The 14,204-nt window shown below is 52.0% G+C and overlaps 1 protein-coding gene across 3 annotated transcripts in view; it reads right to left on the bottom strand.

The window, feature by feature from the left end:
• Positions 1 to 13,534, bottom strand: part of LOC144507344 (G patch domain-containing protein 2-like) — a 42,613-nt gene extending 29,079 nt beyond the window's left edge. For all 3 annotated transcript variants that reach the window (XM_078234511.1, XM_078234515.1, XM_078234514.1), the window contains exons 1-3: positions 13,487 to 13,534; positions 6,629 to 7,321; positions 3,795 to 3,853 (exon numbers count right to left, since the gene is read on the bottom strand). In XM_078234511.1, coding sequence (XP_078090637.1) covers positions 3,795 to 3,853; positions 6,629 to 7,311 — 742 coding nt within the window. In that variant the 5' untranslated portion in view covers positions 7,312 to 7,321; positions 13,487 to 13,534. The remainder of the gene's footprint in view (positions 1 to 3,794; positions 3,854 to 6,628; positions 7,322 to 13,486) is intronic.
• Between the last annotated feature and the right edge of the window lie 670 nt (positions 13,535 to 14,204).

Genomic DNA, 14,204 nt, shown 5'->3' with positions numbered 1-14,204 from the left:
AACACTCCCAGGACAGGTACAGCATGGGGTTAGATACAGAGTAAAGCTCCCTCTACACTGTCATCATCAAACACTCCCAGGACAGGTACAGCACGGGGTTAGATACAGAGTAAAGCTCCCTCTACACTGTCACCATCAAACACTCCCAGGACAGGTACAGCATGGGGTTAGATACAGAGTAAAGCTCCCTCTACACTGTCCCCATCAAACACTCCCAGGACAGGTACAGCACGGGGTTAGATACAGAGTAAAGCTCCCTCTACACTGTCACCATCAAACACTCCCAGGACAGGTACAGCACGGGGTTGGATACAGAGTAAAGCTCCCTCTACACTGTCACCATCAAACACTCCCAGGACAGGTACAGCATGGGGTTAGATACAGAGTAAAGCTCCCTCTACACTGTCCCCATCAAACACTCCCAGGACAGGTACAGCACGGGGTTAGATACAGAGTAAAGCTCCCTCTACACTGTCACCATCAAACACTCCCAGGACAGGTACAGAACGGGGTTGGATACAGAGTAAAGCTCCCTCTACACTGTTCCCATCAAACACTCCCAGGACAGGAACAGCACGGGGTTAGATACAGAGTAAAGCTCCCTCTACACTGTTCCCATCAAACACTCCCAGGACAGGAACAGCACGGGGTTAAATACAGAGTAAAGCTCCCTCTACACTGTCCCCATCAAACACTCCCAGGACAGGTACAGCACGGGGTTAGATACAGAGTAAAGCTCCCTTTATGCTCCACAATAAAGTTTAATGCCATGAGTTCCTCAGTCGGTGTTTGTTCTGTCACTGTGTGTGGAGGTATATTTCTGACTTGACGCTGGCAGACTGCGGCTGCTGCAGCCATTGCAAAGTATTCGCAGTGAAACATGTTGATGCTAATTCCCTCTTCCACAGTATGTCCTCTCACTCTGTCAACTTCCCCTTCTAATTATCTCTCAGTCATCCATGTAGCTTTCATTTAGACACACTCATGCTATTTGCTTCAAACACGCCCTGTGATGCTGAGTTCCACATTCTCTCCACTCCCCAGGTGAAGATGTTTCTCCTGAATTCCTGACTGGATTTATTCGTGGCGACCTTGTATCAATAGCCACCAGGTTTTGCCTCACCCTCTTCCTGCCACCCGATCAAATCTCTTCAGCAATCTTAAAGACCCTCATCAAGTCACTCCTCAGTCTTCTCTTTCCGAGAAAACGGAAACCCCGTCTGTTCCAAATTTCCTGCTCAGTTTAACCTCTCAGTTCTGGATGCAGAACGTCAAAGGGACATCCCCGTGCACTTTGCAAGCAGTGCTGCAGAACAGCAGCAATGAGGATGGGAGGGAACATGTCACTAAGCAAACAGTTAATGTAAAATAACTATAACTTAAAGTAGATCAAGTAACTAGTTTCAAAACTAAAATTAAATAATTTGAACAGAGTTATATAGGGATGGTGGTGCATGTGGCATGCTACAACTGCACCATGTGGGATGTATGGAGAACTCTGTGATCCTGGGCAGTGCTACAACTGCACCATGTGGGATGTATGGAGAGCTCTGTGATCCTGGGCAGTGCTACAACTGCACCATGTGGGATGTATGGAGAGCTCTGTGATCCTGGACAGTGCTACAACTGCACCATGTGGGATGTATGGAGAGCTCTGTGATCCTGGACAGTGCTACAACTGCACCATGTGGGATGTGTGGAGAGCTCTGTGATCCTGGGCAGTGCTACAACTGCACCATGTGGGATGTACGGAGAGCTCTGTGATCCTGGGCAGTGCTACAACTGCACCATGTGGGATGTATGGAGAGCTCTGTGATCCTGGACAGTGCTACAACTGCACCCTGTGGGGTGTGTGGAGAGCTCTGTGATCCTGGAGATAGGTGAGCTACATAAGTAAAGGGTTTGTGCGAGTTAAAGTGGATTGGAAACTACATTAAAAATGTGTTAGACGAGCAATAATGGCATCTACAGAATTAATTCCTTTTTGCAATGATTGCACATCCCCATATAGAATAAAAACATCACAGGAAATATTCTAACCATTACCAACAGGAACATTATTAAAGGAACAGGTATATAACATTGCAAAAAGAGCAAAGCTGAAGATTGCGAGGATTATAACATTACATGGAAGATAATAAAGAAACTGACAAAACTGCATGAGATTGAGCTCACTGGAAATATAAAACCATCAAAAGTTTCTACAGGTATACGAGAAGGAAGTGTTGAGGGAGAGTAAACGTGGATCCCTTAGAATCAGAGGCAGGAGAAATCCTAATGGGGAATCAGGAAATGGCAGAGACATTAAACAAATATTTTGTACCTATCTTCATAGTAGAAGACAGAAAATATATTTCAGAAGTCGTGGTCAAACTAATGGTAATGAGGGACTTTAAGCCATTAGTAAAGAAACAGCACGGGAGAAATTAATAAAAGTAAAAGCTCACAAATCCCCTGGAGCTGCTGCTAAACCATCCGGGTTTCAGAGTCACCACAGATGCATGGATTTTGGTCTTCCAGAATTCCCGAGATTCCAGAAGTCTCAGTAGGAAGGCAGCAAATATAACCCCACTTTTCAAAACAGGAGGAAGAGAGAAAACAGGGAGTACCGGCGAGTCAGGCTGATATTAGTGGTCAGGAAAATACTAGAAAATATTTATTAGGGATGTGATAACTAAGGAATTAAAAAGCTGTATGATTGGCAGAGTCGATATGGATTTATGAAAGGGAAATCATGTTTGACAAAGCTGTTCAGAGTTTCTGAGGGTGTAACTGGTCAGGTGGATTAGGGTGAATTAGTGTGTTGATTGTATATTAATTTGGTGTTAATTATATTCAGGTGGTGGGTGTTAACTGGGGGCTGGACTGTGCCCACATATCGAAGAGCAGGAGCACTGTGCGGAGGAGTTTCCTGTCTGGGTTGTTGCTGCACATCTTGCACCTCCTTGCCATCGCCCGCTGCCCAGCCACGCTTTGGCACGCCTTGTTGCTACCTGGTGTTGGAGGTCCCCGGTGGAGGTCCCTCTACATGGGAGTCCTTCCCCTTACCATCAGGGACCTGGGGTGGAGGATGTTGCATGCGGTAGTCCCATACAACATTAAGATACGTCAGTTCACAGACTCTCAAGATGGCTGCGCTGGACTGAGCTGAGGAGCAAGTTGGTCACACAAGGGGAGGTGAATATTTGGAATTCCCTGCCCCGGTGGGCTGCGGAAGCTCAGTCACCGAGTGTGTTCAAGACAGAGATGGATAGGTTTCTGGAGACTAATGACATGGGGACAGTGCAGGAAAGCGGTGTTGAGGGAGCAGATCAGCAGTGAATGGAGCAGGCGTGATGAGCTGAATGGCCTCCTCCTGTTCCTTTGGGTTGCTTGTTAACTGCCCTCCGAAATGGAGCAAATCCTGCAGTCCAAGGGTAGTTAAGGATGGGCATGTTAGGGCTGGTTCAGTGATGGCAATATCGCCTGAATGAACAATAAAAAACAGGGGATCAGTGCAAGAAAGTGTTGCTGAGGAAATCCGCCGTGACCTCACTGAATGGCAGAGCAGCTCCGATGGGAAAGGCCACACTCGGATTCCTTATTCCAGCACCTGTTCCCACTCCCTCTTTACAACAACTGTCTGATGTGGAGAATTGGTCACAGTATTAAGATGTGATCTAAGCAAGAAACGACGCAAGCTTCACTGAGCCTGTCTGCTTTCCAAATCTATCATTCCAGGAATGATGCTGTTTGCTTTGTGAATGGCCTGATTTAACCCGGGTCACAACACGTAGTGACTCGTGCATCGTTACCTTGTCGCCCTTCATCATTGGTGAAGAGACCATCACTGCTACACACACTGCTCGCCTCACTGGAAAACAGAGCAGACAATCAGATACATCCAAGCTCATCAGCAACACACGCCAGTCCCGCAACCACCCCCACACAGCCACCACCCACCCCCCCACAACCACCCCCCATAACCGCCCCCCACCCCCCCGCAACCACCACCCACCCCTGCCCCCGCAACCACCACCCACCCCCTGCCCCCCGCAACCACTCCCCACCCCCCCGCAACCACTACCCACCCCCTGCCCCCCGCAACCACCCCCCACCCCCCTGCAACCACTCCCCACCCCCTGCCCCCCGCAACTACCACCCACCCCTTGCCCCCCGCAACCACCAACCACCCCCCACCCCCCTGCAACCGCCCCCCACCCCCCCGCAACCACCACCCACCCCTGCCCCCCGCAACCACCACCCACCCCCTGCCCCCCGCAACCACTCCCCACCCCCCCGCAACCACTACCCACCCCCTGCCCCCCGCAACCACCCCCCACCCCCCTGCAACCACTCCCCACCCCCTGCCCCCCGCAACTACCACCCACCCCTTGCCCCCCGCAACCACCAACCACCCCCCACCCCCCTGCAACCACTCCCCACCCCCCCGCAACCACCACCCAACCCCTGCCCCCCGCAACCACCCCCTGCCCCCCGCAACCACCCCCCACATCCTGCCACCCCGCATCCACCCCCCTGCCTCCCGCAACCACACCCCACCCCCCCCCGCAACCACCCCCCTGCCCCTGCAACCACCACCCACTCCCCCAGGATCCCCCGCAACCACCCCCCCTGCCCCCCACTGCTGAGCATTGCAATGGAGTACTTTGCAAGGTGTACCCATGTTGCAATTTAGCAGCTCATTTGTACCCGGCTCGATCCCACAAACAGCACTGGGCTTATTGTCGGAGTATCTCCATCACTGATGCTGATAGAGGGATAAATATTGGCTGCACATCAGGAGGAATTTCCCTGCTATTCCTTAGTGCCAAAGAGACGTTTAATCTACCTGAGGGGCTGACATCGCAATCAAACTTTAATATCTGACAGTGCGGCACTCCCTCAGTACTGACCCTCTGACAGTGCGGCACTCCCTCAGTACTGACCCTCTGACAGTGCGGCACTCCCTCAGTACTGACCCTCTGACAGTGCGGCACTCCCTCAGTACTGACCCTCTGACAGTGCGGCACTCCCTCAGTACTGACCCTCTGACAGTGCGGCACTCCCTCAGTACAGATCCTCTGACAGTGCGGCACTCCCTCAGCACTGACCCTCTGACAGTGCGGCGCTCCCTCAGTACTGACCCTCTGACAGTGCGGCACTCCCTCAGTACTGACCCTCTGACAGTGCGGCACTCCCTCAGTACTGACCCTCTGACAGTGCGGCGCTCCCTCAGTACTGACCCTCTGACAGTGCGGCACTCCCTCAGTACTGACCCTCTGACAGTGCGGCACTCCCTCAGCACTGACCCTCTGACAGTGCGGCACTCCCTCAGCACTGACCCTCTCACAGTGCGGCACTCCCTCAGCACTGACCCTCTGACAGTGCGGCACTCCCTCAGTACTGACCCTCTGACAGTGCGGCACTCCCTCAGCACTGACCCTCTGACAGTACGGCACTCCCTCAGTACTGACCCTCTGACAGTGCGGCACTCCCTCAGCACTGACCCTCTGACAGTGCGGCACTCCCTCAGCACTGACCCTCTGACAGTGCGGCACTCCCTCAGCACTGACCCTCTGACAGTGCGGCACTCCCTCAGCACTGACCCTCTGACAGTGCGGCACTCCCTCAGCACTGACCCTCTGACAGTGCAGCACTCCCTCAGCACTGACCCTCTGACAGTGCGGCACTTCCTCAGTACAGATCCTCTGACAGTGCGGCACTCCCTCAGCACTGACCCTCTGACAGTGCGGCGCTCCCTCAGTACTGACCCTCTGACAGTGCGGCACTCCCTCAGTACTGACCCTCTGACAGTGCGGCACTCCCTCAGTACTGACCCTCTGACAGTGCAGCGCTCCCTCAGTACTGACCCTCTGACAGTGCGGCACTCCCTCAGTACTGACCCTCTGACAGTGCGGCACTCCCTCAGCACTGACCCTCTGACAGTGCGGCACTCCCTCAGCACTGACCCTCTCACAGTGCGGCACTCCCTCAGCACTGACCCTCTGACAGTGCGGCACTCCCTCAGCACTGACCCTCTCACAGTGCGGCACTCCCTCAGTACTGACCCTCTGACAGTGCGGCACTTCCTCAGCACTGACCCTCTGACAGTACGGCACTCCCTCAGTACTGACCCTCTGACAGTGCGGCACTCCCTCAGCACTGACCCTCTGACAGTGCGGCACTCCCTCAGCACTGACCCTCTGACAGTGCGGCACTCCCTCAGCACTGACCCTCTGACAGTGCGGCACTCCCTCAGCACTGACCCTCTGACAGTGCGGCACTCCCTCAGCACTGACCCTCTGACAGTGCAGCACTCCCTCAGCACTGACCCTCTGACAGTGCGGCACTCCCTCAGCACTGACCCTCTGACAGTGCGGCACTCCCTCAGTACTGACCCTCTGACAGTGCGGCACCCCCTCAGCACTGACCCTCTGACAGTGCGGCACTCCCTCAGCACTGACCCTCTGACAGTGCGGCACTCCCTCAGTACTGACCCTCTGACAGTGCAGCACTCCCTCAGCATTGACCCTCTGACAGTGCGGGGAGTGGGAACAGGATCCAGGATGTTCTGATTCAAAGTGGAGTTTGTTCACAGTGCGACACTAGGCAGCAGGGGTGGGAGGCGCTGTTCCAATCGGATTACCTGTCTGTCATGTTCTCATCTGAAGCTTTCAGTTCCTCTGTCTGACAATCCATCCCTTCCCTGCAGCTTTCCCCCAGGGAGAGGCCGGTCTGGATGGTCAGTGCCTCGGGCCTCAGCCACAAATCCTCCGGGGGGGTCTTGCACAAACGCTGCTTCTTGTGCTGGCAGGGGGTTTTCAGCGAACAGGAAGGGGGCTGGGACCCCGGTCCAGGCTCCGACACCTTCAATTTCCTCTGCAGCGTCGCGCTGACGTCAGCCGCACCCCCCGATGTCACACGTTTGACCTTGCGCCGCCGGCGCAGTGGCTGCCCGGGTGTATTCTCAGTGAAAGAGTCTGATTCATGCCAAGTGTGATACTTCCCTTTCAGGGTCACATTGAGGGAGGACAGTCTCTTCACCACTGCTCGGTCATCGTCCGAGTCACTGGCCCCTCCCCCACCTGCGATCCCTCCCCCTCCCGCCACCTCATCCTGACTGGACTCAGAGGCCTCACTGTAGCAGCGAGCATAGTCCAGCGAGTGGTTGGAGTTGGACCGCCGTTTGCGACCCCTCCGTTTCCGTGCCTGCCGTCTCTGCTGCTGCCGTGGGCACAGCCCGGGCCCATCCCAGGTCTCCTCGTCCAGCCGGTTCTGCTCCGATGTCTCGTCCAGTGCAGATGCCAGGTCATGAGCTAGCTCATCCATCGCACAGCGTCTGGGAAAGACCAGAGGAAGGAATGGGAATTAGATGGACAGTTATACCAGTATCAATAGAATAGCAGAATACAGGAGGTGGCCATTCGACCATCATGCCTGTACCAGCTCATAAGAAGAACTATCCAACTCTTCCCGGTCCTTTACTCTTCCCCATAACCCTGCAAAATGCTCCCCCAGTTTCCTTTTGGTAATTTCGGTTGATTCTACCCTTTCAGGCTTCACATTCCAAACACAACAACGCACCACAAATAAATCTTGCCTCGCTGCTCCAAGCAGAACGATCCCAGCTTCTCCAGTCTCTCCAGGTGACCGGAGTCTCTCATTGCTGGTTCCACTTGCGTCAATCTCCTCCACATCCTCCCTAAAGTGTGATGCCCAGAATTGAATATAATCACAGCTGAGTTTTAACTGAACCTAATTGTGTTTGTATTTTAGTAATAAAGCCATGGATCCCCCCAAAAAAAGCAGCCGTCTCAACCCGCTCTACGGCCCCTCTCATGCAACAATACTTGAATGTTGTCAGCAGGATCTGTGGGTATCAGAAGCATCAACCCTACACCCTCACCCAGCCTCTCCAATACTTCAAACACATTCGTTCAGCATTCTCTACCAGCTCTTTAACTCCCAGGCTTTAATTCCTGGATGTTTAATTCCCAGGTTATTCCCAGCATTTATTTGCAGGATTTATTCCCCAGTATGTACCTCCTGGGTTTAATTCCCACTATTATTCCCAGGATTTATTCCTTGGTTTAATTCCAGGGTTTTTAATTAACGGGTTAATTTCCGTGATTTATTCCCCATGTTTCTCCCTGGGATTTAGTCCCAATGTTGATTCTCAGGTTTAATTCCCAGCCGTTTAATTCCTGGGATTTATTCCTGGTGTTTATTCCTGGGTTTAATTCCCAGGTTTATTTCCCAGGATTTATTCCTGGTGTTTAAATCCTTGGTGTTTAATTCCCGGGTGTTTATTTTTGGAGTATTTTTCCTGGTGTTTAATTCCTGAGTGTTTATTTTCAGGATATTTTTCCTGGTGTTTAATCCCCGGGTGTTTATTTTTGGGATATTTTTCCTGGTGTTTAATTCCCGGGTTTAATTCCCAGGCAGAGATGGACTTACAGTGAAACATACAGTGCTGCAGCACGGGGCTCTGGCCAGTGGAGGGGCCCCATACTGAGAGGTTGCTATGGGAGCACTGAATTTGCTGATAGGCTCATCTCGTTTTGGGGATGACTGGGAGCGGCCTGTGTTAAACACCGCCCCCTTCCCCCCTGCCACACCTCATGTCAGTTAAAACAGAAATTGTGGCCCCAGCATCATCAAACCATAAGGTTGTCCGTCTCCATGGACAGTAGACCGAAACCATTGGCCAGAGTCTGCAGGAGATTGTTGGTGCTTCCCCAGGATGGTCACACGCAGGCAGTTATCACCCAGTGAGTAACCGCCATTCCCCCATCGCTCTCAACACTGGCCTTCAGAAAATCTCTTCTGGACAAAGAACACAATCCTGGCAGACAGCAGCAAAGCCACTGATACTGGACCTGAACTCACTGAATTCCACTTGATCGGATTTCCTCCTGCACTGGACCTGTCTGTCCAGGCACTGACCTGGGCAGTGCTGCTGTCATATCAGCAGCCAAGTGCTCTATCTCGTTGCTCATTGGCCACTTCCTGACCATCTCCACAGTCACGCTGACAACAGGTAGGCTTGGATTTCAATTCGACAATTACAGGCTTGTGTTCATCAGTTAGAAAGATTGATGAACTCTCCTGTATATTTGCGGCTTGGATTGTGAGGGCTGAATGTGAGCAGGGTCAGGAGGCAATGATGTCACATGGGGTGGGGCCTGATGTGACCAGGACAGAACCAAGTGACCGGGGTGTGATGTCATGGGGGCAGGGTGGGGGGGCCAAGGCACTGAGGCGGAGCAGAGCCCCCAAAGGTGCCCCTCTGTTCCCGGGTGTTTAGTAACGAGAGTTGGGTCCTGATGTTTATTCCTGTGATCTACTCCTGGGTGTTTAATCCCCAGGTGTTTATTCCCCGGGTGATTATTCCCCGGGTGTTCATTCCCCGGGTGTTCATTCCCCGGGTGTTCATTCCCCAGGTGTTTATTCCCGGGTGTCTAATCCCCAGGTGTTTATTCCCCTGGTGTTTAATTCCTGGGTGTTTATTCCCCAGATGTTTAATCCCCAGATGTTTAATCTCCGGGCGTTTAATCCCCGGGTGTTTATTCTCTGGGTGTTTAATTTCCAGATGTTTATTCCCCAGATGTTTAATCCCTGGGTTTTTATTCTCTGGGTGTTTAATCTCCGGATGTTTATTCCCCAGATGTTTAATCCCCGGGTGTTTATTCCCCGAGTGTTTAATCCCCAGGTGTTTATTCTCCGGGTGTTTATTCCCCAGGTGTTCATTCCCAGGTGTTTATTCCCAGGGTGTTTATTCCCCTGGTGTTTATTCTCCTGGTGTTTATTCCCGGATGATTAATCCCCGGGTGTTTATTCCCCGGGTGTTTATTCCCTGGGTGTTTATTCCCCGGGTGTTTATTCCCCGGGTGTTTATTCCCCGGGTGTTTGATCCCTGGGTGTTTGATCCCTGGGTGTTTATTCCCCAGGTGTTTATTCCTCGGGTGTTTAAACCCTGGGTGTTTATTCTCCGGGTGTTTATTCCCGAGTCCCAGGCTAGCCACACAGACCCCCGCCGATTATGTCAAGGTCTGCAAGACATAGGCTACAAGATGAAGGCATGTAAAATTGCTGGCTCCAACGCACCATTCCCTCATGAGTTCAATGCACTCTACGCCCGTTTTGAACAAGAGGTCAGTGAGAGCACGCCTTCCATCCTGGGAGCCCCAGGGATGAACCTGTATCTGAGGACACATTGCAGATGTCAGAGCAGCTTTCTCGAAGGTCAACCCTCGGAAAGCGACTGGCCCGGATGGGATACCCAGACGAGCGCTCAGATCCTGCACGGATCAGCTGGCGGGGGTATTCACAGACATCTTCAACCTCTCTTTACAACAATCTGAGGTCCCTATCTGCTTCAAGACGACCATCATCCTGGTACCTAAGAAAAGCCAAGCAGCGTGTCTTAAAGACTATCGTCCGGTGGCTCTGACATCCATCATTATGAAGTGCTTCGAAAGGTCAGTCATGGCACGAATCAATTCCAGCCTCCCGGACGACCTGGGTCCACTACAGTTTGCCTATCGCCGCAACAGGTCCACAGCAGACGCCATCTCCCTGGCCCTGCACTCAACCCTGGAACACCTAGATAACAAGGACACCTATGTCAGACTCCTATTTATTGACGACAGCTCAGCCTTCAACACCATTATTCCCACAAAACTCATCTCCAAACTCCGTGGCCTGGGCCTCGGCTCCTCCCTCTGTGACTGGATCCTGAACTTCCTAACTCACAGACCACAATCAGTAAGGATAGGCAACAACACCTCCTCCATGATCATCCTCAACACCGGTGCCCCACAAGGCTGTGTTCTCAGCCCCCTACTATACTCCTTATACACCTATGACTGTGTGGCCAAATTCCCCTCCAATTCGATTTTCAAGTTTGCTGACAACACCACCGTAGTGGGTCGGATCTCAAACAACAATGAGACAGAGTACAGGAATGAGATAGAGAATCTGGAGAACTGGTGCGGCAACAATAATCTCTCCCTCAATGTCAACAAAACAATGGAGATTGTCATCAACTTCAGGAAGTGTAGTGGAGAACATGCCCCTGTCTACATCAATGGGGACGAAGTAGAAAGGGTCGAGAGCTTCAGGTTTTTAGGTGCCCAGATGACCAACAACCTGTCCTGGTCCCCCCATGCCGACACTATAGTTAAGAAATCCCACCAATGCCTCTACTTTCTCAGAAGACGAAGGAAATTTGGCATGCCAGCTACGACTCTCAAAAACTTTTACAGATACACCATAGGAAGCATTCTTTCTGGTTGTATCACAGCTTGGTATGGCTCCTGCTCTACCCAAGACCACAAGAAACTACAAAAGGTCGTGAATGTAGTCCAATCCATCACGCAAACCAGCCTCCCATCCATTGACTCTGTCTACACTTCCCGCTGCCTTGGCAAAGCAGCCAGCATAATTAAGGACCCCACGCACCCCGGACATTCTCTCTTCCACCTTCTTCCATCAGGAAAAAGATACAAAAGTCGGAGGTCACGTACCAACTGACTCAAGAACAGCTTCTTCCCTGCTGCTGTCAGACTTTTGAATGAACTTACCTTGCATTAAGTTGATCTTTCTCTACACCCTAGCTATGACTGTAACACTACATTCTGCACTCTCTCCTTTCCTTCTCTATGAACGGTATGTTTTGTCTGTATAGCGTGCAAGAAACAATACTTTTCACTGTATGTAAATACATGTGACAATAATAAATCAAATCAAGCCAAATCCCACGTGTTTATTCTCCGGGTGTTTATTCTCCAGGTCTTTAATCCCCGGGCGTTTAATCCCTGTGTCTTTATTCTCTGGGTGTTTATTCCCCAGGTGTTAATTCTCCGGGTGTTAAATCCCTGGGTGTTTATTCTCAGGGTGTTTAATCCCCGGGTGTTTATTCTCCGGGTGTTTATTCTCTGGGTGTTTAATCCCCGGGTGTTTAATCCCTGGGTGTTTCGAAACACAGAAAACTACAGCACAAAACAGGCCCTTCGGCCCCACAAGTTGTGCCGAACATATCCCTACCTTTTAGGCCTACCTATAACCCTCCATCCTATTAAGTCCCATGTACTCATCCAGGAATCTCTTAAAAGACCATATTGAGTTTGCCTCCACCACCACTGACGGCAGCCGATTCCACTCACCCACCACCCTCTGTGTGAAATACGTCCCCCTAATATTTCCCCTGTACCTACCCCCCAGCACCTTAAACCTGTGTCCTCTCGTAGCAGCCATTTCCACCCTGGGAAAAAGCCTCTGAGAGTCCACCCGATCTATGCCTCTCAACATCTTATACACCTCTATTAGGTCTCCTCTCATCCTACGTCTCTCCAAGGAGAAAAGACCGAGCTCCCTCAGCCTATCCTCATAAGGCATGCCACTCAATCCAGGCAACATCCTTGTAAATCTCCTCTGCACCCTTTCAATCTTTTCCACATCCTTCCTATAGTGAGGCGACCAGAACTGAGCACAGTACTCCAAGTGGGGTCTGACGAGGGTCTTATATAGCTGCATCATTATCCCCGGACTCCTAAACTCAATCCCTCGATTGATAAAGGCCAGCACACCATACGCCTTCTTAACCACCTCCTCCACCTGGGTGTTTATTCTCCGGGTGTTTAATCTCCGGGTGTTTAATCCCCAGGTGTTTATTCTCCGGGTGTTCAATCCCCGGGTGTTTAATCCCCGGGTGTTTAATCCCCGGGTGTATATTTTCCGGGTGTTTAATCCCCGGGTGTTTATTCTCCGGGTGTTTAATCCCCGGGTGTTTATTCTCCGGGTGTTTAATGCCCTGGTTCTTATTCTCCGGGTGTTTAATCTCCGGGTGTTTAATCCCCGGGTGTTTATTCTCCGGGTGTTTAATCCCCGGGTGTTTATTCTCCGGGTGTTCAATCCCCGGGTGTTTATTCTCCGGGTGTTTAATCCCCGGGTGTTTATTCTCCGGGTGTTTAATCCCCGGGTGTTTAATCCCCGGGTGTTTAATCCCCGGGTGTTTAATGCCCTGGTTCTTATTCTCCGGGTGTTTAATCTCCGGGTGTTTAATCCCCGGGTGTTTATTCTCCGGGTGTTTAATCCCCGGGTGTTTAATCCCCGGGTGTTTAATCCCCGGGTGTTTATTCTCCGGGTGTTTAATCCCCGGGTGTTTATTCTCCGGGTGTTTAATCCCCGGGTGTTTAATCCCCGGGTGTTTATTCTCCGGGTGTTTAATCCCCGGGTGTTTAATGCCCTGGTTCTTATTCTCCGGGTGTTTAATCTCCGGGTGTTTAATCCCCGGGTGTTTATTCTCCGGGTGTTTAATCCCCGGGTGTTTAATGCCCTGGTTCTTATTCTCCGGGTGTTTAATCCCCGGGTGTTTATTCTCCGGGTGTTTAATCCCCGGGTGTTTAATGCCCTGGTTCTTATTCTCCGGGTGTTTAATCCCCGGGTGTTTATTCTCCGGGTGTTTAATCCGCGGGTGTTTATTTTCCCGCCGCGCTCTCACCTTTTCGCCGCTCAGTCCCGATCCCGATATTTACGTCATATCCGCCCCGCAGGACCCGCGTATTTCCGCCCCTCAGATCGTCATTTCCTGTTTTCTCCCCGACATCCGCGGGTGGCTCTGGGCTCCAGCGAGCCAAGCGCCGCCCTGCACCGAGGCCCCGCCCTTCCAACGAGGCCCCGCCCCTTCGAGCCAGGCCCCGCCCCCTGCAGTCTGGTCCCGCCCCCTGCAGCCTGGCCCCGCCCCCTGTATCTTAGCCCCGCCCCCTGCAGCCTGGCGCCGCCAGGGAGTCCGAGGGAGAGGCTGAGGTGTTTGTGGGGGTGACAGGGGCAGTGGGATTGAGACAGGGCCGCAAACCAGGAGCATCCATTCCCCAAGCAACAGCACCAGAGTTAGAGTGAGTTCCAGTTTACCCCAATCAGACTGAGGGAAAAACTCAACACATGAAAGGGTCAGTCCAGCTGTTTGGTGAGTAGCTGATTCTCACCTCTGTCCAGATCAGAGACGGCTGGTCAGCCTGTTTCTGCTGAGTTTGGATCGTATGCTAATAAATCGTAGGGTACTTTGCTCATGAGAAATGTACATCCTGTTCCATGTGGGAACAGTAAGAAGTCTCACAACACCAGGTTAAAGTCCAACAGGTTTATTTGGTAGCAAATACCATAAGCTTTCGAAGCACTGCTCCTTCGTCAGATGGAGTGGATAGCTGCTCCATCTGACG

The sequence above is a fragment of the Mustelus asterias genome, chromosome 18 (genome assembly GCF_964213995.1).
Source record: "Mustelus asterias chromosome 18, sMusAst1.hap1.1, whole genome shotgun sequence".
In the NCBI taxonomy this organism is placed as follows: Eukaryota; Metazoa; Chordata; class Chondrichthyes; order Carcharhiniformes; family Triakidae; genus Mustelus; species Mustelus asterias.
This window is presented reverse-complemented; position numbering and strand designations above follow the sequence as displayed.